The sequence below is a fragment of the Pseudopipra pipra genome, chromosome 4 (genome assembly GCF_036250125.1).
Source record: "Pseudopipra pipra isolate bDixPip1 chromosome 4, bDixPip1.hap1, whole genome shotgun sequence".
In the NCBI taxonomy this organism is placed as follows: Eukaryota; Metazoa; Chordata; class Aves; order Passeriformes; family Pipridae; genus Pseudopipra; species Pseudopipra pipra.
The window spans coordinates 65144138-65172116 of record NC_087552.1 but is presented as its reverse complement, the minus strand read 5'-3'; the positions used below and the strand labels follow the sequence as shown (position 1 = coordinate 65172116).

General features: G+C 37.3%; 1 protein-coding gene across 4 annotated transcripts in view; it reads right to left on the bottom strand.

Moving 5' to 3' along the window:
- Positions 1–8500: 8500 nt before the first annotated feature.
- Positions 8501–27979, bottom strand: part of SH3TC1 (SH3 domain and tetratricopeptide repeats 1) — a 32281-nt gene continuing 12802 nt past the window's right edge. For 2 of the 4 annotated variants that reach the window (XM_064653331.1, XM_064653332.1), the window contains exons 5-18: positions 27242–27347; positions 25412–25555; positions 24593–24770; positions 23782–23855; positions 22732–22927; positions 21690–21817; positions 19399–19440; positions 16147–17835; positions 15594–15774; positions 12244–12394; positions 10690–10812; positions 10245–10395; positions 9220–9416; positions 8501–8987 (exon numbers count right to left, since the gene is read on the bottom strand). In XM_064653331.1, the coding sequence (XP_064509401.1) occupies positions 8739–8987; positions 9220–9416; positions 10245–10395; positions 10690–10812; positions 12244–12394; positions 15594–15774; positions 16147–17835; positions 19399–19440; positions 21690–21817; positions 22732–22927; positions 23782–23855; positions 24593–24770; positions 25412–25555; positions 27242–27347 (3609 nt within the window). In that variant the 3' untranslated portion in view covers positions 8501–8738. The remainder of the gene's footprint in view (positions 8988–9219; positions 9417–10244; positions 10396–10689; positions 10813–12243; positions 12395–15593; positions 15775–16146; positions 17836–19398; positions 19441–21689; positions 21818–22731; positions 22928–23781; positions 23856–24592; positions 24771–25411; positions 25556–27241; positions 27348–27979) is intronic. The other 2 variants (XM_064653335.1, XM_064653333.1) reach the window with 2 other exon arrangements.

Below are 27979 nucleotides of genomic sequence, written 5' to 3'. Positions count from 1 at the left end.
AAACAAAGCAGACAGTAACTTGGCTTTGGAATTGTGGAATGGGAGAAGATTCTAATTACAGAAATATGAATCAGCCAATAAAGGATTATAGATTTTTTTCAGGAGAGAAAAAAAATCTGCAAGATCTCTAACTATAAGGAAAGTTAGAGACTGGTTACTGGTTTTAAAGCACGCACTTGTGATGCTCTTCCAGAATCGGACCTCTCTAGTGGGTCTTATAAACCAAATCCTGTAAAATGTGTCCCACTCTGCAGCCCACTTTCCAGTAGAACTGTTAATATTTTGTAGAACAGTAAAGAGGAGAGGAAGGTCACTGAGAGGACAAACAAAAAGAAGGATGTGTAGGAATACGCCAAAGTTTCTACATCCTGTGCAGAAGTGCTCCTCACAGTTTACTGCAAACATAACACTGAGGAAGTCTCTCCAGTTCATCCCTGCCCACATAACCCACTTCTCCAGACTCTCACACGGGAAAACACACACACACCAGGGCTGCTGAGCAGCTCCCAGATGGAAGATTCAGTCTCTCAGCCCACATTCATGCTCTGTTTCCATGAGTCCATTCAACTTGAGCCTTTATGCAGGACCTCAGCTCTTAGCTTTTATCTCCTGTGGCAAGGGAATGTCGTGCTAGATATAGACCTTCTGCCAAAACCCAGATTCTTAATTTGACCCAGATCTGGGGCTTTATTTAATGGAGCCTAGCTGATTTATGTGAACTGAGAATGTAGCCTATTGTCCAAATTAGAATTCCATTTCTCAGCAACTGGGTGAAATAAAACCTTAACTTGTGAACACAGAGGTCCAAAGGCAGCAATATAAATATTTCTAAATGCTCAACCTACGTTTATATTAGATTTAACTTATTATAAACCATATCCAGCATATTTAACACAGGATTAGTTTATTAAAAAAAAAAATTAAAAATAGAAGAGAGTTCAGAAAAGATTAACAAATACAATTGGGTAATCCAGTTATAAATTTTAAAGCAAAGTTCAGAAGCACTAAAAAAGCAGCTTGCAAAACTGCAGATATTTGCACATTAACAAAGACTAAAACCATATAGAAATATACTCAGTGCCCTGTTTTAAGTTTTACCTCTTGCCAATTAAAAAGGATGTGTTTCAGACTGCTTAACCAAAAGCAACAGAGAATTCTGAAGCTTCTAATATATGATTGCTGTGAGTATGGGAGACTGGATATGATGTAGCAGCATCCTCAAAAGTAGGTCCCATTGCATTCTTCCTTGTTTTGAGCAGTGGATAAGCTTTGTTCATACTTCTCAAAGCTATTTTCTTACTTTCTGTTGGAAGTCTAGTAGGTTTTTTTGCTTCACCCTCATTACAGCACGAAGCGTACACATGGCTGAGCCTGCTCACCCCACAAGATGCCAGTAGATGAAGCTTTCTCAGTAGGCATAGGATTTTGGTAGCATGCTTCAAAACATCTGTCCTACACAAGTTAAAATTTTTTAAAACCTTATGACAGGAATAATTTTTGATAGGAGAAAGTACATTGTTAAAGCAACCTCACTTTGCTAGTAAATCAGTGTTCCTGGTCACTAAAGCTTAATAGTGAACAGGTAAACAGATTTCTTTTGGTCTGAAATAAACATTGACCAATTAGAGCACTTTTCTCTAGACTCATTCTTAGAAGTAGGTTTGATTTTTTTCCAACTTTAACTGGTATGTGGCAGACACCCAGGATCCAGCAAGGGTGATGAAAAGCCTGGCAGACCTAAACCAAAGTAAAAATGATGCCTAAAAAAGGAAAGCAATAGAGCAAACATAATTGGTAAAACATGCAATAAGGGCAACTTTTCTCTGATTTAATAAGAAAGCGTCGTCATCTTTTTGATGACCCAGAAAGTCACAGATGCAAATTTATACACATTGATCAATTGTTATGCAGAAAAAGGAAATACATAATGATGAAGGGATTCTACACAAAAAAAATCCACTGTGAAAGAAGTAAAAATATGTCAGAAACAAAGACATCAATTAAAATTTGTTAGTAAAGGACAGATTTTTAGGCTAAGATGCTTGTTGACACACATCTCAATTTTCTTGAAATTTCCTGTAGTTACAAATCTTACAAGCCCTTAAGAAACCTGTAGTTATAAGTTTAAAAAAATGTGCTATCTTGGATAATAAAGAAGGAATAATATTTTAGTCATCTAATTATCATTATTGCATGGTGAACAACTTATTTACTCAGCTGTGTGTTTGAATGGAAGACTGATGTTGTCTCTGGCATGCAGGAAGAACAGAAAAAAAACTTTTATACAGTGTATAATTGACAGACCTACAGCAGAGCATAAAAGAAAACCACTTTTCAAATTACTTAGTAAGCAATTTACAAGTGTTTTCTCTGGAGTTCAATTCATCAGTACAAGAATGCATGATTTTTAACCAAGTCTTTATACTGTGTAAGTTTTGACCGATATGAGACAAAGATCCAAGATTTAAAGAAAATTTGTAGATTAAATGCAAAGAAATAAGTACAGATTTATGTCAAGAATTAAAAACTCAAGGAGTAGGGGTACCCAGCAACAGGATGAGGAGCAATGGCCATAAACTGAAACACAAGTTTCACCTCAACACGAGGAAGAACTTCTTTACATTGAGGATTACAGAGCACTGGAACAGGCTGCCCAGGGAGGTACTGGAGTCTCCCTCTCTGGAGATATTCCCAAACCCACCTGGACACGTTTCTATGTCACCTGCTCTAAATGACCCTGCCTTGGCAGAGGGTGTTGGACTAGATGATCTCCAGAAGTCCCTTCCAAACCTAACAGTTCTGGGATTCTGTGAATTGAGAAAAAATTGCCGCAATAAACAATATGTTGATCAAAGCTGAAGATACTTTTTTAAAAGGAATGTAGACTAAAAGTAATTAATTTACATTTGAATTTCAAGAAAATATAGAATGTTTTGCTGCATTGACACTGAAGAACAGTGTATCTGTATTTGGAAATTTTTGTATGTTATTAAATGCATAAGAATTGCTAAAGAAAAAGATAGAAAAATGCAGAAAATAACTTGGGGGTTTGCTATATCACCAGACCTAAGTCCTCAGTTCTCCTAAAAGCACACACATCCCCAAATATTCACGGCCAAAGACCAAAATGTACTAGAACTCCAGAAGAGGAGGCAACATTAAGGTTGAAATTCACTTTCAGTCACTTCTTAGGTGCTCGCTTGTATCTCCTAATACCCACATGCTCTTGCTTTCTGGTATTACTAAAAGCACCCACATCCACTGGTACTGGGTTAAATCTTCTCAAGGGAGAGAAAGAAACAGGTCTGTTGCATCTCAAACATGCAACTATGGCATATATTAGCAAAGGCAGGCACACAGAAATGTATTTTCACCTTAGGCAAATATAATATGAGCAGGTGGTCTGTGGTTCTTCATAAGTCTTTCCCCATCTTTGGAACGAGTTGGCTCCTAAGAAGTTTCTGTCTCCCCCAGCATATAACCAGACTGATAGAACACAAGTATCTAACACCAGCCCATAGTGTTAGATATACTTCAGGAAAGATTCAGAAAGAATCAATGCTATTTTTAGAAAAGCAAAAATGTTCCATTTATCATGCTCATTCCAACTTCCAAAAAATTAAATATTTTCCATGCAATGGTGAAATTCCCTTCTGTTGTCTTGGCAAAGAAAGGCTACTGTGAACAGATTTTGTACATCTGCTACATCAGGAAAAACACCTGCTGACAATTTTCAAGAGTTTCCCAGCACATAACTCTTGAGAGCCATTCAAAATCTAAATGGCATATAAGTTTTATAATATTGTAAGTCAGAGGAATTGCGTTTAGTTTGTCTTTTCATCCAAAGATACAATCCATTTAGTATGTCAGTGCACAGCAAAGGCAATGTAACCTGCCACCCAGTGTTTCAAGTGCCAGATTGAAATAGATATTCTGGGAAACTAAGCATTTTTCTTATTTCATTATCTGAAATGGCCAAATGAAGGCAGGAAAACATTAGGAGCAAAATATTTAGAGGAACATCTCTTTAGCACTTCAGCAGGGTAACACCGGGCATGCAACTTAGAGTGAGTAGGAAAACAGCTACTAACTCTGTAATATCTTTGGTACATTTTCAGGAAAAGTTCTTTGTTCTTTAGTTTAAGTATTTTGAATGTCGCTGCCTGGAATACTGTAAGTCTTGGCTCACACAAAACAATTCATGGGGCATTTCTCTTGACAAAACAAGTAGAAGCTAAAAGCTGACTAAAAATAATACCAACAGTTTTCAACATGTTCCTGCATCCGACCTCATTCAGTAGGTTTCTTCTGTAACACAATATTCTGTACTTGCACAGCAGTTTTCCTATTACAAAATAATCTGCATACTTCAGAACAGCCAACTCTCTAGGCAGTCTGTGGACAAGTCACTTAGAGCATTTCAAAGTAGCTTAGAATTATCATCTTCAATTATTTTTATTGCCTGCAAGCACTCTGTTGCTTTCTTAGAGTGTATTTCCTTCGTGACAGGTGCTGTTTGGGGGAAGATCTATGTTTTTCTTGCCCTGGTAAAGTGATTTGAAGACCTGGTTAAGTATTAGCTCATCAGTTTTTAAGGGTTTCTGTGGGGTATTTTTTGTGGGTTGTGCTTTTGTTTTAGTTGGTTTGGTTTTTTGTTTGCATGTTTGTTTGTGTGGGTTTTTTAAGAGATTTTAGCTGGACATGAAGGGTAATGGAGAAAGTGCTACTTTTTTGAGGTTTCTGAATTCCTTTCTTAACCTTGTGGGCTGGAGGGCACTGATGCAAAGCTAGAGAGTGCCACCGCGTGGTTAGAGACTCTCTCGGCTGACTAACAAAATAGCTTGGTCCTGCAAAAAATGAAGTGTTCAGACTGAATGGATTAGGGTCCTGAAAAAATCATCATGAAATGGGCTCGACTTCTCTAAGGAGGTTAAAATTGCAAAAATGGGGACATGAGAAAGCAGTGAAGCTCTTGCAACACCAAGCAACCAGGAATGCTATGCACCAGTTTCCACTCAAGAAATTATTTTGTGCAGAGGTACATAATGCAAGGCTTTCAGAGTGTGGGTGATGGAGCCCAGCCATCCATTAGTCCAAAGTGAACTGCTTAGCCATGAGAGGACAGGGCTTCACTCCCTTGTACACACACAAAGCATGTCTTTTTATCAAACCAGAAGAGAAGGACAGATCCCTGGACTACTGAGTACAATACTCTGCATTTTTCTCTTTAGAAATGTGAGCTTCTCTAGGTGGAAACTGCTTTCCAATAATTAAGTATTTCATACCATGAAAGCATCATTACAATTTCTTTCTCTGTAATCCCATTTTAAAAATGAAGGGGTGACACTTGGCATCATTGCTTGACGAGAAAGCACCATAAATACGTCATTCCTGGATGAGAAAGTACTACGAGTATCTGGTTCTGACAAAGTTCTAGACATGGAGCTGCTCCCAGGCACCAGTTCATGGCTTCCTGGAAGCAGAACCTTGTTATTTCAAATCAAGCAGAAATACCTACAGTGTGTCAGCGCCTGCAGAGCTTTTAACAGCTCAGCAGGACTTTTTGGCTCAATGAGAGTATCAAACTTTTGCTACTGATCATTTACATAACTTATTCTGGTTAGAACCCCTCTGAATCTTCATGTGCTTACTATGTCTGTTTTTCATTTATCATTCAAACATTCCATCCCTCACTGTCTTTTCTAACAAACAGACTCTGCAGAGGTATACCCCATCTAGGAGGCATCTTTCTATACCCTGTCTAGGAGGCAGCTAGACTCCCTGCTGTTCAGCCTTTTTGCTTCATTAACCTGAGAGAATGTTCTACCAGTTATCTAGACAAAATTGATTATTTACTTAACAGCTATGGGAAAACAGAATTTTAGAATATCTCAAGAAAATCAGACTTCCATTTATAAAGATTTGCACCAGGAAGCTCACCAGGTAAGATTCATCCCACCCACATATGGGATTCTATATTGTAGGCAGTTGATCATTCTCTTATGCTAAAGAGAGTAGGGCCATCTAACAGATGTCTCCTGAAGGGAAAATAAATCCTGCTTCTCCTGATTGGATTAACAGGACTTAACAGCAAAATCCTTTAGCCCAGATTCAGTTCCTCCCAGAAGTTGTAAATTCCAACTTTGCTGTCCAAATGCATTGGTTGCATTTGTTATTACAGAATCATAAAATGATGTTGTGCTTCCTCGAGAAAAAGGTGTATTTAAAGACCTCTCAGGTTTTGAACAAGTTTTTACAAATAAAAAAAAAATACCATTTATATATATAATAGGAATGCAGTTCTTTGAAATCCCATGTCCATGATGCACTTTAACCACACTGAGTGGAAAAAACACAGAACTCCCATGTCATAAGAGCAAGGAGAAAATTCAGATCCTGCTTTTTGAAAAGCTATACATTTTTATATGCTGTTCAGCTGGCTTCAGGGGAAAGTCCAAGAAATTCCATGTACTATACAGTGCTCAAGCACAATTTAATATTAAAGGGTGAATTAATAATATAGAACTAAACTGATATGAAAGCAAAAATTCTGTGGAATGAATGCAACAAGATGAAGTAGCCATGAAAGAAAGAAGACAAGTCTTGTCAGCAAAATTGAATTCCAGATAAAGAAGTGCAGCTTCCCTTCCGAGAATACAAAGAGACTGCCTATGATTGCGACAATCAGAACCAGCAAGAGATTATAAATTTGTCTAGTCTGAAAACCAAATGAAACGGAAAATAGACTGTCAAGCACTGAAAAGCAAGTTAATGAACAGAGAGCAGCATCCACAATTTTCACAGCTCTGCAGAGATCATACAGGACTTCTGTTGAGTTTTCAGGTCAAAAAAAATGAAGCGAATATGGGATAATTAATTTCCCATGCTTAGCGGAACAGTATGGCACCAGCAGGAATCTGAGTCTTCAAGGTAAGTTCCTAATACACCCAAACAGTAAGACTTTCAGCTTCACAGTGTCAAAAGAAAAAACAAATGAAATGCTTACAATGCTTTTTGTGTAAAAAGCCTTCTAGAAATAGCAGGTACAAAGTATGTAAGCTCAAAGGTACAGTGCTAAAGGGCCACTTCACTTTCTGGACCTTGAACTAGGAGCAGGACTGTAGAGAGTTACCTTGTCTACCTAAAGTCATTAAATCTCTTCCAGGTAACAGGTCACAGTTATCATGGTAGTGACAATTATCTGTTATATAGACTGCGGGAAGACCAAGGAAAAAGATGCACTTCCTGCTTCCCTGGAGAGTATCTTAAATGTTGATCTATCTCAATTTTATAAGTATATATAAAAAATATAATATATATATACACACGTACAAATCCATACATGTATAATATACATACATACATATATATATATATATATGTATCCTTACTTCCTGTAGGGAAGAAATAAAAAAACTGACAAAGAATTCACAAGGACGAAAAGACAACAAAAGTCAGATACCAGAATGTATATATGAAAAGAATTCAAAACATGCTCTGAATGACAGATTTTAGAAAATGAAAATTCTTAGGCAAAAAACAAAGCCATGAGATTACATAGACACAGATTAGTAAAAAAGGTGGTTTGCACCTTTCCCCAGGTTTGACAGTATAAACAAATATATTATGTAGCCAACAACTCCTATGTGTGGAACTTCTAAAAAACACTTCCATATTTCCATTCTTTGTCATGCCTCTGAAGCATGAAATAAACCAGCAGTTTCTGCAGGAAGTTCTTAGAATAAAAGGCATAATCTCATAATGTACCTGAATATTTAATTGTAATATTACCATACTTTAAGACACTTACATTCCTTCTAAAAATATGCAGCCTGATCTAGTATGTCATTTTTGCTATAGCTTTGGTATGAAAATGCTTTGAAGCACAAAGATTTAGCACAATCAAAATTAACAATCTAGATTTTTTTGCAACTGAAGTGAAATAATACATTTTTCTGAACAAAATTTAGCTATATGCAACACAGTAGGAAATGCTGTAATAAGTCATTGTAGGCAATACTGACAGTTCTGAAAAGGGTTGATTAAAAATAAAAAAAAGTCTTTGAAAATAGGGAAAAAGACCAAACATATGACAACTGAAATCCACAAAAACTCACATAGTACTAGAGCTTTCAGTTCTGGAAACCAGAAAGCTTATATAGTTACTATGACATGTACATAAGTGTTTTCTGGAACTAGGAGAAAAAGCTTAAGTATTGCAGTAGATGAATTTGACAGAAAATGAGGGGTGATGTCTGGGGAACTGGATCAAAAAAATTCTCAACCACACCTCACATGCTTGTGCAAATGTATTTACTTGATGTGAAAATAAAGTAATAGAGCTGGGTCATGGAAAGAAAGGCCACAATTCATATTGAGTGTTTTTTTCCTCTGTAACACTTTATTAAATATTTTTCATCGCATTTAATCATTTTCCAGTATCCAGCAAGGCAGAAACATATAGCAAAGAAAACTGTAGTTTTAAAAAAAAAAAAAAAAAAAAAATAAAAAAAAAAGAAACACAAACAACAAAACTGTTGGGTTTTGGTTTTAGTTCACATCCTTAAACAAGTACAAGACTGTATATCTTAAAGACAATGAAATGTAATTCACTGTCACATAAACTGGTAATACGGTCTGGGATGCTGAGCTCTGGCTTACAGCACATGCATAATGAAACATTGAATGCATCTTCCCACAGAGCCAGTGGAGTATTTCTCTAGGTACTTCTGTAGCAGTTAGACTGAATTTTCCGAAGATGATCTCTTGTAACACCGATCAGGAGCTAGATTTATTCTCCTAACGTTCAGCTCCGTTGCAAAGGTTCTTGCCTTTTGGTAGAAGAAGAGAGACATTTCCCGATCCACAAGGAAGTTATGGTAGATTACTGCAAGTCTGGTGTAAATCTTCAGTTGAGCTTTTTTATTGCCCAGGTCCATGGCAGCAGCAAGTGCCAAATGGTAATAGCCTGCTGCATCAAAGGGATCCTGAAATAAGAGACACCAAAATAGTACCTCTATAGTACAATTAGTGTAAGACAACTGCCAAGCTCAGGCTTGTAGATATCTAACAAAAGTAATATAGATTCTAAACTTCAGTACGTTTTTCCACTTTATTGTTTAAATTTCAAACACACAAAACCAGAACACGGCAAAACTTGATTCTATGAAACAATAATCAGTGTAACAATTTTCTGCAGCTGTTATTAGAATTTCTTACCTTAAGGTCATAGAATATAATATCTCCTAAGATCAAATACACCTTGACATAATATAGTGTTTCCTCCTCAAACTCCAGAGGGGAGGAACAGAGGGACAAGGCCTTTAAATAGAAATGTTCAGCTAGTTCACAGTGACCCAAATGGTGATGGATGACAGCCAGACGATGGTAAGCTATTCGTTCATTTAGCTGATTTCCTAATGAGATGACATATGAATAAGATAAAATCAAAGAGATAAAGTAATCAGTCTCAAACCAGAATACATCAACACTATTTTTTTTAAATTTCTGTATTGAATTTGCTGAGCCTTTATTGCATAAAATTACTTTTGGTTAAGAGACACATGCCCTTTAAGAAAAATCTCATGAAATTTCTGAATTTCGTGCTGTAGGATTTGACAGTGTCCAGGATTTTAAGAAATAGCTATATTAATCTCTCATATATATATATACACCCTGTGCATACTTACATAGAATACAAATAGATTACTATGAAAGGAATGAAAGACAGAAAAGTAGCAGGATTAAAGACAAAAAGATGATTTTCAGTAGGCTCAAAATCACCTGTCTGTGCTTGTAAAGAGGGGTGAGAGGGTTCTTAATCAGTTGAACAGCTCCCAAGCTTGAACAGTAATTTTAAAACTAGCCCTATCGTTTTTGATTACTTCATCCTGTGTTGGTTCACCAGCAGGGCTATGAGCAAATCTGAAAGCATGACACTCAAAAGCCTCTTGGGACAATATTATTCATCAGCATTACATATTAGCTGTTAGAAGCATACTCAGTTTGCACTTGAAATTCAAGGTTTAATTCTACACTCTCTCAAAGGCTTTCCATTATGAACATAGAGCTAGAAGAGGCAGCAATAAAGTTGTTCATTCTTGACCAGAGGCAAAGTAGCAATTATAGTATTGTTATGAAATCCTGGCAAGAAATCTGATGAATTAAAGGGAATAAAGCTTTAGAGTTCTGCTGTATTTTTAGAGGTATCATTCATATTCAGCTATAATAGAAATTGGTCTTACCTAAATTTACACTGAGCATAAGAGCCGCTCTTGCATATTCCAGACTTTCCTCATAGGCCCTCAGATTCATCAACAATTCCACTAGTTTATTGCATAATCTGAGTTCAGTGGTTTTGTTGCCAGTCTGAACAGCAAGTGGAAGAGCCCTGTCCTGAAACACATAACAGCATCTTATGTATGGCTGGACTCCAAGATGTGCACTGACAGGTTCTCGTTTACGTCAAATCAAGTAATTCTGGTTTCATTTTGCTCTTTGCTTATAACATAACTTGCAACCAGAAGAGAAGTTGAAACAGGAGATATCTACTAACACCATGACAAAGTACTCAGCTGCAATAGCTTATAAACTGTTTGCTGAGAGGATCAGCTTCTGGCTCAGTATTTGTAGAATACCTCCTGTGGGGGGAGGTACATAACTATCGATGCACTAAAAAACTGCACAAACCCTGTAGAAAGTCACGGCTTTCTCCTTTTCCCAAGTACCATTGAAAAATATGTCTCCAGCAGCTTCAGACAATTCCATTCCTAAATTTGGATCTCCTGTGCAAAGAGCAGCATCCTGAGCAACCTGAAGTGAAAATAAGGAATGGAGAAGGAAAGCGAAAAAAATAAATCTTGGTTACTTCATGGTAGAACAAAAGTACAAGTAATTGGAAAAAACAATCCCTAAGGCTTCCCTTTTATAATGATAGGAGAGGCTATATTTGATGAGAACATGCTCTTTTGTGATAACCTGTTTTTGAGCAAGCCAGCAGCAGCTACTGAAGAAGAAACAAAGCCTGGTTTTCCCTTTATCTGACAATAGTATCCTGCTACCTCTATCAGCACATGGCACTCTAAAATCACTAGTGCATTTGATAGCTGCATACTAAACATACTAAATTTGAAATAGATCAAATATATTACAGAAGCGTTTCAATTTTAAGGTAGGTATTGTTAACTGCAGCTTTAAAAGCCAGTGAAGTGAATTTTGTAAATAAATGCAGATCCACTATCCTGTTCTCCTGAATAAATACATGCCTTGTTAACAAAAAGGATTTAATGAAAGGCAGCAGGCATCTTCCCCAAGGCAACAATACCAGGATACTCAGTTATTGATAGGATAAGTAGTAATGAAAAAGTACATTCTCTCTACTTAAGCACAAAGGCAGTGATTCTTTTCCACCTGTTTTGGCTTCAGGTGCCTAAGGACTCTATTGCATCACATTGTGGAGTCTGTGTTTTACAGGCAAGTTAAGATGTGATGATTTGCACAAGTTACTGGCATAAATCACAGCGGTCAAATTTTTAGTGGGCAGATTCCTGCTTTGAGACTTTCCTCATGGATAGGCACTGACACTCTGCTCTAAATTCCATATTCCATACATGCACAGTATGAAATACACATGCATGTGCCTGACACATCCTCCTCTTGGAGAAAACCAAGCAGATAGAGAAAATTATCCCACATGCTGATTTTCCTGTTGTACCACAAGGTGACTGACTTGGGGGCTATCAGCTAAAATAATTTTGTAAAAGAAAGAAGTAACAGGGGTATAGAATAGGTCCTTCTTGTAAACATATGCATTCAGTTTTGCTTGTAAGTATTCAAAAATGTAACCTAATTGAGAGAAAAACTCATTTCAGTAGCACCACATATTGTCTCTCAGGACATTTTAGTATGAACTTTTTTCCTATATCTTCAGGTTTTGTAGATTTCTTTTCTAAACATCTTAACAGGTGTCTGGTTATTTTATTTAGAGATCACATTTTGGTACTACTCATACAGCAGTCTGGGAGAAAAGTATTTTTACAGCAGAGCAGGAACTAAGAAAGGTCACTGCCCAGAATCTTTCCAGAGTCAAGCAATACATTAAAATGAACACCAATGGAAAATGCTTTTGAGCATTACATAAATAGTGTCACTATATGTTCAGAACATACATTAGCAAAATCTCTGGGATCACTATGTTGAATTACTTACCCTTACCATGCCACCTGCACCATGTTGACAGCATACCTGAATATAAAGATCCACAAGCTCATTCTGCCTCAGTACATAATATATCTTTCCTGCCCGTAGCCAAGCATATGCCTCTTTCTCTTTTTTCTGGAGATCTATAAATATCCCAAGGCTTCTTTTGGTATATTCCAGAGCTGACCTGTAGGCCCTGAAACGGGGAGAACTGCTAATCACTGAAGGGTTTCTTCAGAATTGCAAATGGTTTTCTTCATAGTGAGAAAAGTTTCATGCTAATATAAAATACAATCTGTTTCCCCTACTTCGTGCACAGTTATAATTTCTCAGCTATATTACACTAGTAACCAGAGAACTCAGTCTTTTTCCTCTTCCTTTTTTTTTGTTCCATCTATGTTTCCTGCTAGACAGTTGAGATGTGTCCTTTCTCTACCTCAAACTGAGAGGTAGAAAAATCTTTCCTCATCTTTAACTCTTCTATCATTAATGAATTTTTCCTAAAAACTTCAGAAAGAAATTGCATCTGTAATCTCTTTTTTTAGTCAGCTAGGCCATGTGACTTAAGCACAATTCAGACTAATCAGCAATTGTAGAAAAAAACAGGGAAAATGGGGAGAGGGTGATAGGGCAGAGGAGAATGGGACATGACATGATCAGTTCTAGAAGCACCTTAATTATCAGATCATTAGACAGTGCAATTTTCTTTAAGTGTAAAGAAAGACATATCAGATTTATTGACTTTATAGATGATTTAGATGAGGGGATTGAGTGTATCATCAGCAAATTTGCTGATGACACTAAATTGGGAGGGAGTGTCGACCTGCTGGAAGGCAGGAGGGCTCTGCAGAGGGATCTGCATAGACTGGAGAGATGGGCTGATTCCAATGGGATGAAGTTCAATAAAGCCAAGTGCCGGGTCCTGCACTTTGGCCACAACAACCCCATACAGCGCTACAGTCTGGGCACAGAGTGGCTGAAGAGCAGCCAGGCAGAAAGGGACCTGGGGGTACTAATTGACAGGAAGCTCAACATGAGCCAACAGTGTGCCCAGGTGGCCAAGAAGGCCAATGGGATCTTGTCCTGTATCAAAAATAGCGTGGCCAGCAGGAGCAGGGAAGTGATCCTTCCCCTGTACTCTGCGTTGGTGAGGCCACACCTTGAGTATTGTGTTCAGTTCTGGGCCCCTCAGTTCAGAAAGGATATTGAGGTGCTGGAGCGGGTCCAGAGAAGAGCAACAAGGCTGGTGAAGGGACTGGAGCATAAGTCCTATGGGGAGAGGCTGAGGGAGCTGGGGTTGTTTAGCCTGGAGAAGAGGAGGCTCAGAGGTGACCTCATCACCGTCTATAACTACCTGAAGGGAAGTTCTAGCCAGGTGGGGGTTGGTCTCTTCTCTCAGGCACTCAGCAATAGGACAAGGGGACACGGGCTTAAGCTCCGCCAGGGGAAATTTAAGTTGGATATCAGGAGAAAATTGTTTACAGAGAGAGTGATCAGGCATTGGAATGGGCTGCCCAGAGAGGTGGTGGATTCACCATCCCTGGAGATTTTTAAACGCAGATTGGACATGGCACTGAGTGCCATGATCTAGTAAATGGACTGGATTTGGACCAAGGGTTGGACTCGATGATCTCGGAGGTCTTTTCCAACCCAATCGATTCTATGATTCTATGATTCTATGATTCTATGACTTTACAATGTTTTATAACAGACATAGAAAATCTGGACTCATTAAATGTCTTGTGCTGTATTCCCATCACCCTGACCTGTTGCATTTCCTTCCATGCACAAGGCACAAACAAATTAAAATATAACATGACCTGCACAGTTACAGTGAACCCTTACAGAGTGCATCTTTAGAACAGCATGCTTAGAGCTCCAAAGAGAACCAAAACAAATCTTAGAGTAATACCCTCCCTTGTACTTCACACTATCAAGATTTCAGTTCTATCTCAACAAGATATTTCATCTGAGGGAAAAAAATTGGTTTTATCACTTTCTGACTCTTAAAAAGAGATTGAAGAGACTTGTCACTCATTTTATAATCATAAGAGGAAGTAAAGATTCACTGAACAAGCCTGACATTTCAGTCTGCTCTGCTAACAAGCTGCTAACACAAGGAAAGGCAAGATAGTTGAAGTAGTCCAACCCAGCCCAATTATTGAATGCTACTTTCATCCCTCCATCAGAGTCTCTGCTTTTACAACAGATAGAAGCATCTGCCAGCACATAACCCAGCACAGCAGCTGGAACAGGTCAGGCTGTCCACTTTACCACAGACATATGTGCCCTGTTACTCAGGGCTGTTAACTCAAAGAATACTGTGATACTATGGTCTAATACCACATTGACTATGTGTTATTTTCTGGTAGCCTGCTAAGGTTATATAGTCTGGAAGCCAGGCTCCTAGGAAACCTAAGCTTTGTGTATTACAAGCACACTAAGCAGCAGCTTCTCCAGCTAGTAAAATCCTTCTGCAAATTCCAGGTAGCTTGAAATCTTAACCAACCCCTTTCTCTTCAGTCTCTCCAAAGAATGGTCACCAACTATTTCATTAAAAAGCAATGACCAAAGCAAAATAAATTGGGTGATCTACTAGCAAAGTTAGATGCTTGGACTGCAGCCACTTAAAGCTAAAACAGGCATCTGTTCTCTTTCCACAACTGAGAATATTTTTTTATCCTTACTGAGGCATGCTTGAAAATACCTGAATCCAAAGTGATTCCCTAAAGTACAGTAAGGAAAAAAAAAAAAAAAGCCTTTAAAGGTACTTTAAACATTGTTAGAGAAACCTGAAAGTTTCTCCAGCACCTGTTAGTTACTATGATTTAACTTGCGCAATCTGTTATTTCAATACTGGGAAGCAAATAATTGGTATTCTGAAAATAAGAGCAATATAGAAATTGCTGGGGACTAAAGCTACACAGTTTTGCACATAGGCTTCATACTTATATAAGTTTTGATAAAAGCCTTTCCTCAAAGAGAAACACTTACATAGTGACAATTTAATGCCTGACCTGTTCTGAATACATAATTTTGGTGGTTTTTTTTTTTTAAAAAGTCTTGCAAAAATCATTGCAAACAAGTCACCTGATATAGCAGTTGTCAAGAGTTGCATAATAATATGTTTAAAATGTATTTATATAGATTTTAAAAATAAATTGGTTCTTCAAGTGCTGCTAATTCCTGCTGAACATCTTGTCTCCCTTGAGAGATTATAGTTACTCAAAAAGAAACAAGAGAAATGTCCACTAGCATTGGACCCTTCAATTCTGATAAATTGTATTAGCAAAGCGGAGAGAGAAAAAAAATTCATCATATTCAGCTTTTGCACAAATTGAGATCCATAACAGAAAAGTTAAAATCAGAATGAAAAGTCATTTAGCATGTCTTACCTTTCTGTTCCTAAAGACAAATAGAGCTGACTAATAGTTTCCAAAATTTGTCCCTCCAGAACTTTGTTGGACATCTTTCTAACTAAAGATAGTTGATATTCATTGTAGATGACACACTGAGCCTCGTTGGGAACAACTGTACTGTAAAACTGACACAGCAGTTTAATCGCTTGCAGTTGACCTGGGAGAATAGATTGGAAATACTAACATGAATCTCTATTTTAAAATGAAAGTTAATTTATTTTTAAAATTATTAATTCTCACCATTTCAAAAATCACAGCGCAGTCAATGAAAAACGTAAAAGTCATAATAAGGAGATCCCACTGCCATTTCCTTTACCCCCAGAGTTAAAGGCTAGAGGTTACTTCAAACTTCATCTCCAAAATAAATTAGTAACACAATCACCTTACCTGCATAAGCTCCTTAATCATGGTAGCAAGAATAAAGAAAATAAGATATGCCTCTTCTAAATGCAGCTCTAACATACCTATATAACAAAAATTCCCAAACAGGGTACATTTTGTAACTTGAGAGAAAAAAAGATATACTTACTCTCCAGATGACTTGTCTCCATTGCAACTAAAAAAGCCCATTCATAGTAAAACCTTCCTTTTTCCCTTTGAGTTCCACCAACATAGTAACATCCCAACTGAAGGAGGACTTGGATAAAGTCTTGACCACAGTCCATACTTGGAAGCTTGGAGAATAGCTTAACTGCCCGGATAAAATAATGTTCTGCAAGCTTGCTGGCTGCTGCATGCAGGCAGAGTGCCCCAAAATTAGCCAGGGCTATAGCTTGGTTATGGGTCATCTCAGCCTCTTCTGAAAGACGCAGTGCTTTGTAGTAGCTCTCAGCAGCTTCTTTTGTGTTGTTTGTCCTTTTCAAAGCAATAGCAAGCATATTATAAGCAATGCCTAGTTGGTGAGAACTGCCCCATGAAGAGCCCACAACAGTATTTAAAATGGCTAAAGCCACATCATATTGCTTGTAAAGAATGTATAACCAAGCAAGTGAAATCAAGTAGTTAATAGTTTCCTCTGGCTTAGCAGAAGCATCAGAGTCCAGTGCTTTCATCATGTAAGCAATGGCTTTTCCATACCGTTTGTGGTGGCTGTACAGCTTTGCTAGGTGAAGATAGATGGTGCTGCACAGTCCTTGCTGCTCATCAGTAAACACAGATGAAAGTGCTTGTATGAGGTAAGGTGCAATTTGGCATGGGAATATTTGTCTGAGCTTTTTCAGGCCATAGAGTTTGGGAGCATTTTTGATGATTAAATCAATCCTTTTCAGGGAATCCATTAAAGTACTGGAGCTCTGGGGAGAGGTAACCTTTATGCAACTTAATACAATGTGTGGCAAACACTTTTCACTGTAGGACTCTGCTAGTTTGAAATAACAGTTGTTGGATAAGTTGTTTTGTAAACCCAGGTCATTGAGTAAGAGTTGAAACCTTTCCAAGAATGGCAGTGCCTCGTCGTGTTGTTTGCGTGCGCTGTAATGTTTTGCCAGTAGAAAGCATGCCCTTGCCTCTGCATGTTTGTTCTGGCTCAAAACTGTCCTCTTCAGAGCATACTTCAGTATATCTGACTCCAGGTCAGCACTGCAAATGTAGTTGGGAATTCCCATGAGAAGAGATGTAGCCTTGTCAAAAACTTGAGCACACTTTTCTTTGTTCTTCTGTGTCAAGTAGATGACTGTTAGATTTGTATAAAGAGCAATCACGAAGTACAAATCATTAAACACTCCAGCTACTGCTCTCAGTGCTTCCTCAAAATACACCCGAGCTTGGGAAAACTTCAGCTTTTTAACACTAAGCCTACCTAAGAGAAAGCATAGCCTTGCTAGTGCCCAGGACATACCTGCTTGCTTTGCTGCTTCCCTTGCTAATCTTAAAAAACTAACCAGTTCTTCTTCTTCTGAAAATCCATAAAATAAGGTGTTGGTAAATGAGTAAGAGAAATCATACAGGTTTTTGAAGTTGCTCTCATACTCTTTCCTATTTAAGAAGAGTAGCAGAGACTCAGGGATGTCAAATGCTTGAACATCATCTTGACATATGTGGAAGCGAGGTCCTTCAGGTGGAGGAAAGATTTCAATCTTTGAAGAACTAGCAGATTCCTTTCCTTCTGTAGCTGGCTCTCCTGCCTGAGTGGCCTCCAAATTCTTGAAGTTCTTCAGCAGTTCTTCTATCTTGCCATTCTTGCTAGTGGATCCTGCACTAGAATGGGAGCATGGAATTTCTGAAATTTAAAAATAAGGTACAGATCATAACTTCCTCCATGCATGCAGACAGACCTTTTATAGACCAACCAAAACACTTCTCAGTAGAAGATGCTTTTAAGAAAACATTACATAAACATACTGTGATTTCCTAACAGTATGGCTAAGAGACAAGAAAAGATGTAAAAAGAGATAGAAAGAAGGATCAGGGAGGAACAAGTGTGGGAGACTGGAGGAGTGGGAATAAACAGGACTTGCCATGTGTAAGCACATTAGGGATCCATATACTTGTCTAGCCAGACCCTGTGCCTGATCCAACACTAATCCAACTGAAGTTCAGTATTAATTCAAATTGCTTTGTGTCTGTGTACACAAAAAAATACACTCTGTATATTCTCTGCTCTCTCTACACATATATGAGCAAGAGAGATCTGCCAATGAATTACAGTTCAGTCTAGTTAGTAAGAAGGAGAAGATGAGAATCTAGGAAGACCCAAAGTCTGAACTGGAGGCTGGAAAAAAGGCCCTGGGTCAGGGCATGGATACAGGTTGGACTTAAGGTATAAGGGAAATGTGAATTCAAGCATGCAAGCTGAGTAAGGGTATGTCCTGAGAGCACGCTACGGCAGGTTAACCAGGGCAGAGAGTAAGACTGATATTTGAGTTGCTGAAGTCTCACGTGGCTGCTGTGGGTGTGCCTGCAAAGTTTCTAGTCTCCTGCCCAGGTGTGGCCACCCAGGTCTATACAATGTGTAATAGGATTTTTTCTTTCAGTCAAATACCAACCCTGATTCTCTTTCTCAAATTTGTGGTGACTGATGTTGTCACTGATCTAAGTTCTCCTAGTGACAATATTGTTGAATATCTTATAAATATAATGAAGACAGATATGGCACCAACTCTTAGTCTGCCTGCTGTTATCCAGCCCAGTTAATAGGGCAGGGATTAGGGATGCAATTTGCAGTCATAGTGCTTAAGCTTACAGCTGCAGATGAACAGGAGCTTGTTGAAGTTGCAGATTTAGAGCTCAATTACCTTAGAATCTCATTTCTGAAACTGTACAGCAGAATCAAATATAAAAATTGGTGTTTAGAGAAATAATACAATAAAAATAATTATAGTGACAGTTTGCCAACAAAATGCAAAAGGGAAATAATTCTGTATGTTCATCAAAATATCTCCTTTGGGAATTCTATTTATGGGATGAAGTTTTCTAGATGAAAAACCTGCTGGAATTCAAATCAGGACTTGCCAGGTGTCCCATAAACAATATTTTGCCCTGATAAACACTGTGGAGGAGTTGGGAGGTAGTGCATATGTGTGTCACAGCAGTAAAAATAAGTCATACAGTCTGCAACTGGATAGCAAGTTCCAAGAAAGACATCTGATATCAGTGAAAACCCACAATATTGTACAGCAAAACCTAGTGAGAAGGGGTTACAACAAAATCTCAGAAAGCAAACAATGAGAGAAGAAAATTAGAATTTGAAGAGACATTAGAAGAAGAAAAGCTAGTAAATATACCAGAAATATCAGAAGTCACGGTAATTTTATGTAAAATTTTTATGCATGTGAATTATTACCATATTCATGAGCTTTCTGAAATTCTGGTTCTTCTAATTCATCTGTAAGAAAGAAAACACTCATGTTAGCTATGGTATCTTTGTTCTTTCAGTTTTAAATCTCCTAAAAAAAGACAATTTTTGAGTTGATAATTCTTTATGTCAGGAGAATTTGACATGTCCTGGAAATTTAAAAGAGAAGAAATTTTTAAGTCGGACTCAAAGCTAACAGATATGAGGGACTTACACCCTCCTGCTGACACAATTCACTGCTTCTACATGGTTATCATCATGCACCTACCTCTGCTCAATAAAGTGGGGAGACAACTGCATATCTCAGAATTAAAGCCAACCTGTCCTGCCTGAGGGATGCATTTCTGCTGCCTTAAAATACAAATGGGCAGCAAAGATATGACCATTCTCCACAACCCACTTGTAAAATGGGGTAACAAGAAGCCATTAATATTTTTAGTGTCATTCCCAGGGCAATGGAGGGAGGGAAAATATTTGTGAGGATTAGAGTGTCAGACTTTTGTGGCCATTCTGGTAGCATGCAGGTGAAAAAAATCACTCCATCTTTATTTTTAAAAGATGTATCTCTTAATTCTGTAGATATTATTACTATAGGTCTGGCTTTAAATTTTTACCATAGCACATCTGTAGAACATTTAAGAATTACTATTTTTGTGTAGCAGATATTTCTCAAGGCATTTCGGTTGTCATGCTGCATTTCAGGATTATGTTAACTGTCTTTCATACACTAGATGCAATAGAAGTGGTGCTGAAGTATATATATAAAAAAAAAAATCACAGAGGCTCACAGACCTATTCAAGCTCTGTTTAAGCTGATGCAAAGCTACTTTACTAGCCTTTAAGAATGAACTCTCACTGACTGTTTACTTCTGGAACTCGTTTCTTTAAATGCTTTCCTGACTTTGGTGGATGAATGCCACAGATGTTTAGAGTAATTGTAACTTAATGCTCTGAATATCTAATCAAGGAAGTGCACATAAATAAACACTTCTCAGTACAGTGATTTAGATGTAAGGAATCAAAAACCCACTTATTCAGATCATACAACAATACATCAAGTGAATATTGAAAAATGCTTGCTCTGAATAAGTAGAGTTATGTTGATCAATTGTGCTGTTTAAGAGAAATGGTAAAGATGTGAGAGGGGGAAGATGTGAAAAGAAGTCAGCACTTAAGATTAGGGAGAAGGCGAGATGTGGTCAAAAACATGCAACAGGCAAAAATAGCAGATGGCCATGACATTGTTTTAATACTGCAGAGGTCTGAGCTTTTGTTTCCAGGCTTTTCATTTGGGCAAGGAAGGTGAGGTGTGGAGTCATTTTGCACATTTACATGAGTTGCATTTTGCAGCTCAGGCCTGACATGCCTTAGTTATTGTTCACACACAGAGACTGATTTGTAGAATTAAACCACCCAAGTCAAGGGTACACACTGGCTGCTTTCAAACTGGAGCCTACAGGCCTGTCTCTTAGAATGGCACTAATGGAGATAAAACTTTGTTAGATATCTGACAAGCATATGCATCACCAACAGCCTGTGGTGGAATAAGAAATTGCTGCCTCTGTTCAGTTCAGCAAGACAATTACATTACCCTGCCTTACAGTAAGTCTACAAAGGTGAAACCCCAGTTACCCCTAATGGTTTATGTAAAGCCTGAGCTCATAGAGAAATAACGTCTGTATCAGAGATAATGTTTATATGACTAGATTTTGCTATTTTTCTGTACCTTTGAAAGTTAAATCAAGCGTGAAGAGGCATATGTTTGCATTAGCTGTCAGTAGTTATTATGCCACCTTTCCCAAGATGAATGAAAAGCCAGCAGTATTTGGGTGAACATACTGCCTTTTTTAATGCAGCCATGTGAAATTATAATTCATAATGCAGACATGTAAAAGCTTGGAGATCTGTTCAGCTTGATAATAGAGTTTTTAAAAGCCTGCTGTTTAAATTCACTCCAAAAAAAAAAAAAAAAAAAAAAAGAGAAAGGACAAAAGAAGATTTGTAAATGCACTGCTGGGAAAAGTCTTGCAACAGCAGTAAAGTAGCAAAGATGATATATAAAGGATTTATACATGCCACATCTAAAAACCAACTGAATACTAAGATATTTCAAAGTATGTATAAAGGCTGGAATCGCATTGAAATTAAAAACAAAACAAAACAACAACAAAAAAAACCCCAAAGTCAAAATAAAAAACAACACCAAAACCAGTTATAACAGAGATATAGGAACTGCAAACATATCTTGTGCAGTAAAAAGGAGTAAAACTCATACTTACCTATTCTGTACACAGAGCAAACATCTGTGATGGAGGTTTGTTTCAACAAATGTATTACTTCTTCCAATTTTTTTTCTTTTGAAAAAAAAGATAGCTCTTCTGCTTCAAGAAAATCCAGATCTTGTGGTCTGACAAGGAAAGGAATAACTTTGAAGGTGCTTGAAAGCAGAGTTGGCTCAAGGAGCTCACTACATCAGTCAGATTGGAACTTGTTAGAGAAAGTAATACAATCTTTACATTATAGGTTGTGCTGTGTTCAAAATTAGTTTTAGTCACATTTATAAATACACATATAAACTAATAGTAGCTACACTTGTAGCTAACAGTTTCTACCATAGCAGAGTAAGCTTTATGTCAGTGTCATGATAGAGCATTTTTTGAGAGTATTTATTAGAAGGACAAGTCTTTAAGGACATTATGGTACTGATTTTCTAATATAAGCTCAGAAACGAAATAAAATGGGTGTGCAAACAACATTTTGGAACTCCTTGTTTCAGCATGCAAACAGTTCAGGCATACTGGTAAGAACAGCCTAATTACACAGTGCCAATGCATGCTGACATACACCCTTTTTAGAGGTTTCACTCTGAATTATTAGCAACTATTTGTAAAGGTCCCATTCAAGCAAGTTAAGGCCTGTAATTGAGGGTACGGAAAAAACCAGAACGCAGATGCTTTAACACAGACCTTCAGAGACTTGCAAAAATGGAACCTTCCACAAGGGTAAAGCTCCTTGGATCTTGTGATCCAGAGAAACTGAACAATATAACAAGTCCAACAGCTTCTTTGCCCAGTAAGAAGCTCAGCTACAAACGGATATTTTCCAACATTTAATCAGACTTCATATTCCAATTTCTTTGCATTTGTTTTGATTGATACATGCTACAACAATTCTCATTAAAACAAAAATATAACACAAAAAAAAAAAAAAAAAAAAACCACCACACAAAAAACCCACACCTGGATTTACCATTCACTGTTTTAAAGCTTAAGAGACAGACTAAGCCCCTTTTTGTTTATAAGATAAATACATATCACTCACTTATTTCCAGATAAGTCCAGTTTCACATGACTTGTCTTTACAAAACCTATTTGGCCAGTAAACACATGTCTTCCAAGAAACCATTCCATGCATTCAATGAAGTAGCCAAGGATCTCAATTTTGTCTCCGTCCTGGAAACTCAGCTCTTCTGGCACAATACTTGCATAATTCATCACAGCTAGACAGGATCCCATTGCTGTGTAATAGGGAGATAAATAATATTTGCAGATAAAGTAACTTAACAATAGAAATGCATTTAATAAAAAAGCAACTCAGCAGAAGAATATATTTAGCAAGATACATTCCTGGAACTCGTGAGTTGCATATCTGCTCTTGTAAGATTTAAAGCATGCAAACCCCAGTTTGGTTTGAGTGATTAGAATTGTAGATAGCATAAAAAAAGAAATCCTCATTTCTCAGCCATTAGAAAGCAAAGTCTAAAATGTTTTCAAAATTCTAGCAAATTCCATCACAAAGCAGAAAAAAATGGTTTAAGTCCTTACTTTATCTCTTACAAAGGGCTTTGAACTTGGGCCAGAGTAAAACATTTGAACCAAACAAAAACAATCCCTAATGGATAAATATGCAGCGATAGAGCAGTCAATACATTATTAAAAAGGAGATGCATAGTAGAAAATAAGCAATTTTTCTCTCTAACCTCAGACCACCTGTATAAGTTTTATTTCCCCAGCACTATTAGATAAAGCAATACACATATGAAAGATCCACAATAATTACATTGGAGCATTTTCTAATTTTAAAGATTATCAAAGCTACAGAGGCATCCTCGACTCAATTACTCTTACTTTGTGCACCTTCTTCATACAGTATTGAGGAGGAAAAAGGGGAAAGATAAACCTTTAGAGTGTAATTCAAATTAGGCAGAGATTTACTCTCACATTAATTTTACTGCAATGTAATTTTGAAAGCTGTTTTCCCATCCTAATAAAATGGAAAAAAAGTAATTGAACCCTTTAGTGTCTGTCCTAGCAAAAGTACAGAATATGTTTGGGGTTATTTTAATGTTGATGTTTGAATGGAGTTTCTTACCGACTTTTGTGATGGATTTAGATTCAGTTTTGCATGAAAAATCAATAGGATTAGAATACCCTTTAAGAAACCATCTGAAAGTAGAAAAAGAAATTGAAGTTAGTGTGTAGAGCATTTCACTGAATGCTGTGACAATAACAGTGATATTTTAAATCCATTTGGAAACTAATGCACCCCTCCCACAGCTAGTTTTCAATTTCAGCACAACCGGTACACTTTAGACAGTTATGTTTTGATTAATATTAGTAGTAAAAGTCCTCTTACTTCAGGCAAACAAACCAAACTGAGAAAGTCATGCTACTTCTCCTTGCCCCAGGTCATTCCAGTTTTAAGTACTGAGAGCACCAAGAATTAATGGTTTTATGGTGATTTCTAAAGTGAGTCCTTTGATGTCATTTTGGTTCTGGGCTTGAACTGAACTTGAGAAACTGCATTAAGGAGGTGAGTAGCTCCCAGCAATGTTAAGTAAAAACACTGCTAGCCTCTTAACATCCACTTTTCCAAGCATCCTGAAAATTGAAAACTTTCAATTTACATTACTAGAAAAAATGTTAATGGACTTTTTGTCAGAGTCAGGAAGAAAAGCAATATCCAACTCACAAGATAGCAAACCATCTCTAACGCAGCTCTGCAGGCAGCTGGATCAATTTCAGTTGTGTGGTATGAAAGCAGTTAGAGCATCTTTTTCTCAGTGTCAATGAAGATGGATGTTCCACAACAAGCTACCCTTTAGAGACATCTCTGTCTAAACAGAGGTGTGCATATATGAGACAGATGCATATGAAATAGGTAGGTAGAGTCAGGTACCTACTGATGGAAAGGGTTCAGTGGCTCCAGAGAAGCCTTAGACAACACAGATGCGTTGCTATCCACAGATCCACCTGTTACATCTTCAGTGAAATCCCCAGTCTCAAAATAAGCTTTTATTTCATTGTCTGTAGCCATTATCTTTCTTATCAGATTGTCAGGACATAAAACAAAAAGTGATCCTAAAACAAAAGCAGTGGAGCAGATGTCATTTTATGTAATGTTTTAGTGTCATGCAAGCCTTAAAACTTGCTCGAAGAATATCAGTAATATTAAATTAAAAAGTCAGATTTTTCAAGACTTTTCTCTCTAATTGTCAGATATTCACATATTTCTGTCCAGTTTTTCTTTCATCAAAAAAATGTAAAGTTGAGGTCTCAAATGAAGTGTAGAACCTTCTCTTGCAGCATTTTCAATATTCCTATTACAGTAATCAATCCGTCTACCCCATCATTCTATCTGACTGCAAAAGCAGGTGATGCTATTTAGGAGAAGTACACAAGCCTGGCAACTATCCATAATCCCTCTCCTGCACATCTCCAGAATCTGCAATAATATTAGGCAAGTTGGAATGTACGTCCACTCCTAATCCTTTTGGTATCCATTTACAGACCAGTTGCACATGAATTTCTCTAATCCCTTTATGATCCTACTTAACCTAATCTGTGCTTGTTCCTTCCTCTTCTCTTTCTGGTGCATTTGGAGTGAAAAAATTCAAATTTCAGCTTCATTAAGTTTTTTAATAGATCTTAATATTTAATTTGCAGATTTTAAAGAAAGTTGCTTCTCTAAATTTAGCCTTAGCATGTGCAGTCTTACTTACCTTCCTGTAGTAGCAGACTTCTGCACATCAAATTTAATGATTTTTCATTTATACAGACTTCAATGCCTATTTCTTCCTCCTCTTGAGAATATAGCCAGAAAGACTGATCTAGGAATAAATTCTCCATGCAATGATTTATAAAACCTAGGAAAAAATATCCAACTTGTTTTCTTTGCCATTTTACAGTGTTATACAAAAAGACAAACTTTGAGGAAGTCAGAGACTTCTCAATTATTAATTAATGCACAGCTTATAACTAATTTTACTACATAATAGTTGTAAAATTACAGCCATTAAGTCACATGCATTACAGCTACTTTTAATGCTCAGCTCTCACAAACTGCACCTAAAGACTCAAAAAGTTTCTGTGCCTAATACTGCTGAAAAAGCAGACTATGTCCTCCCCTTACAAAGGTTCTTCGTAGTCTAGAAAGGCTTGGAGTCTGAAAGATAATCACCAGCAAGCTTTGAGCACCAGGTGCTTGGTATCACCTTAGCATCAAAAACAGCTGACTGGAAAAAATGTCAAAAAATAATCTCTTTATAAACTCATGTTGCCTGATTCAGCAATGCCAATATATGGAGACACTGTGCCTGGGTATCAGATTCCTGGAATTTCTTTAGGACAGAGATGATGCTGCATACCAGAGTCATATAAATCAGAAGAAAATGCTTGATCTTGGAAGGTGGGACTCCTTATATCAACATTTAGGGCTTTCAAAGGTGTTAGAGGAAGTAATGATAGTTACAGGGAGATCTCGATTGGCTCATCATAATCAGCATGGTACAGATAGCAGATTACTACTCAAAGGACCAACATTAATACATTAGCAAATCCTTGTGCAAAAGGTAATGATGGAGAGGAATGGTGGACAGTGATTAAGGTGCTACTCTGCTATTTTGAAGATGCTGAATCAATTCCCTGTTAGCCACAGCCTTTCCCAAGAAGCAGCTTCTTTTTCCTATGTTGTATCTACAAAATCGGATTGGAACAGTCTTTTTTCTACTTCTCTAAGGAGCATTTAAAAATACAAATTAGCAAGTAAATAGCAAACACAAAATTACAAATAAAATTCATTATTTAAAATTTCTCTGATGGAAACAGGCAAATTCAATCATAATGCACACAAGCTTCCTATAAACAGAAAAAAAAAATCAGGTGAACAAAATGGAGACAAAAGTCTAATTCAAATGCTATTCTTCAAAAAGGACCACTATTCTCTCAGAAAAGTTGTAGGATATTGAAAGTGGAACTCAAATCAGTGGCATCATACTGTTACAAAAGGCATATTTAGATGTGGAAACAAAACTGAAGCATGCAAAAGAGTAACCTCAACATGTCAACAGCGAGCAGAAAAAGCTGCAAAAGCATTTAAATTGCAGCACAGGTTAGACTTTAGGACAAAACCACCTGGATTGGAATAGACTGCTTAGAAATATGATATCATCTGGCCCTGGAGTATCTAACTCAGGCAAGACATCTGCCAGGACCAATAGCTGTTATTTACTTTGAGACAAAGGCAGGTTTTCCTGGAGGCTGGAGCGTCTCTGCAGCCCAATCACTGGTACTCAGGTCAGAAACATTACTTACTGCTCTTAAGGGTTAATAAATCTAATCTCAAAATTGTGTTCAACAAATTCCCAGTCATAGAATCATAGAAGAACCTGAGTTAGAAGCGACCCACAAGGATCATAGAAGTTCAACTCCTGACCCTGCACAGGACCACCCCAAAAATCCCATCACGTGTCTGAGAGCCTTGTCCACTCAGACATTGTCTGCAGATGAATACAAAAATCATATTGAACTGCTGTATGGTTAAACAACTTTACCCAGTGAGTGGTAGGTTAGAAACTTCCATATTTCCTCGAAAGTTTTAAACGTCACTACTATCAGATCTTGATCACTGTGAATAGACAGGAGTCTGGCAGAGAGCTCCTAAAAATCAAAACCAATATTTTATTACAATTGTACTAGACTCAAGCACAATTTGTCACTAATGCATAGCTAAAATGCTATGCAATAAAGAAGGATAAAAAAAAAAATCACACAGGATTTTACCTGTATGAGATATCTGTTCTTTAACATATTCCAAGATAGAGTGAGTCCAGTTTTAATCTGATTTTTGCTTAACAGTTGTATGAACAGTTTCAGTGAGGTTAATTTACAGAGGGAATAAAGAGCTCCCTGACCACATGGAGACTAAAGGTTTGTCTAGTTCAGAAATGTCTATGTATAGTGACCAGTGTCCTCTGAAGAGGATGTCAAAGCCAGGCAACCATCTAGTAGTTCTTTCCAAGAATACACTTCTAGCACAGAGCAATTTACATCTTGGGAACTGCCTTTGTCAGACACATGAGCATTAATATTAAATAATGGAAAGGAGCTGCTTTGGGGTTTTTTGACTTAAGATTTCTCTAGGTCACTCAAACCATTGTGAATTTTTTGGATCTACAACCTTCTGCTCTAGATTATCCTCAGAGCTCTGTACACATATGAAAATGAAGCTCCTTTGATGCAACTTTGAACCTGATTCCAGATATCTTCAGTCCAGAAGAAATACTGAACAG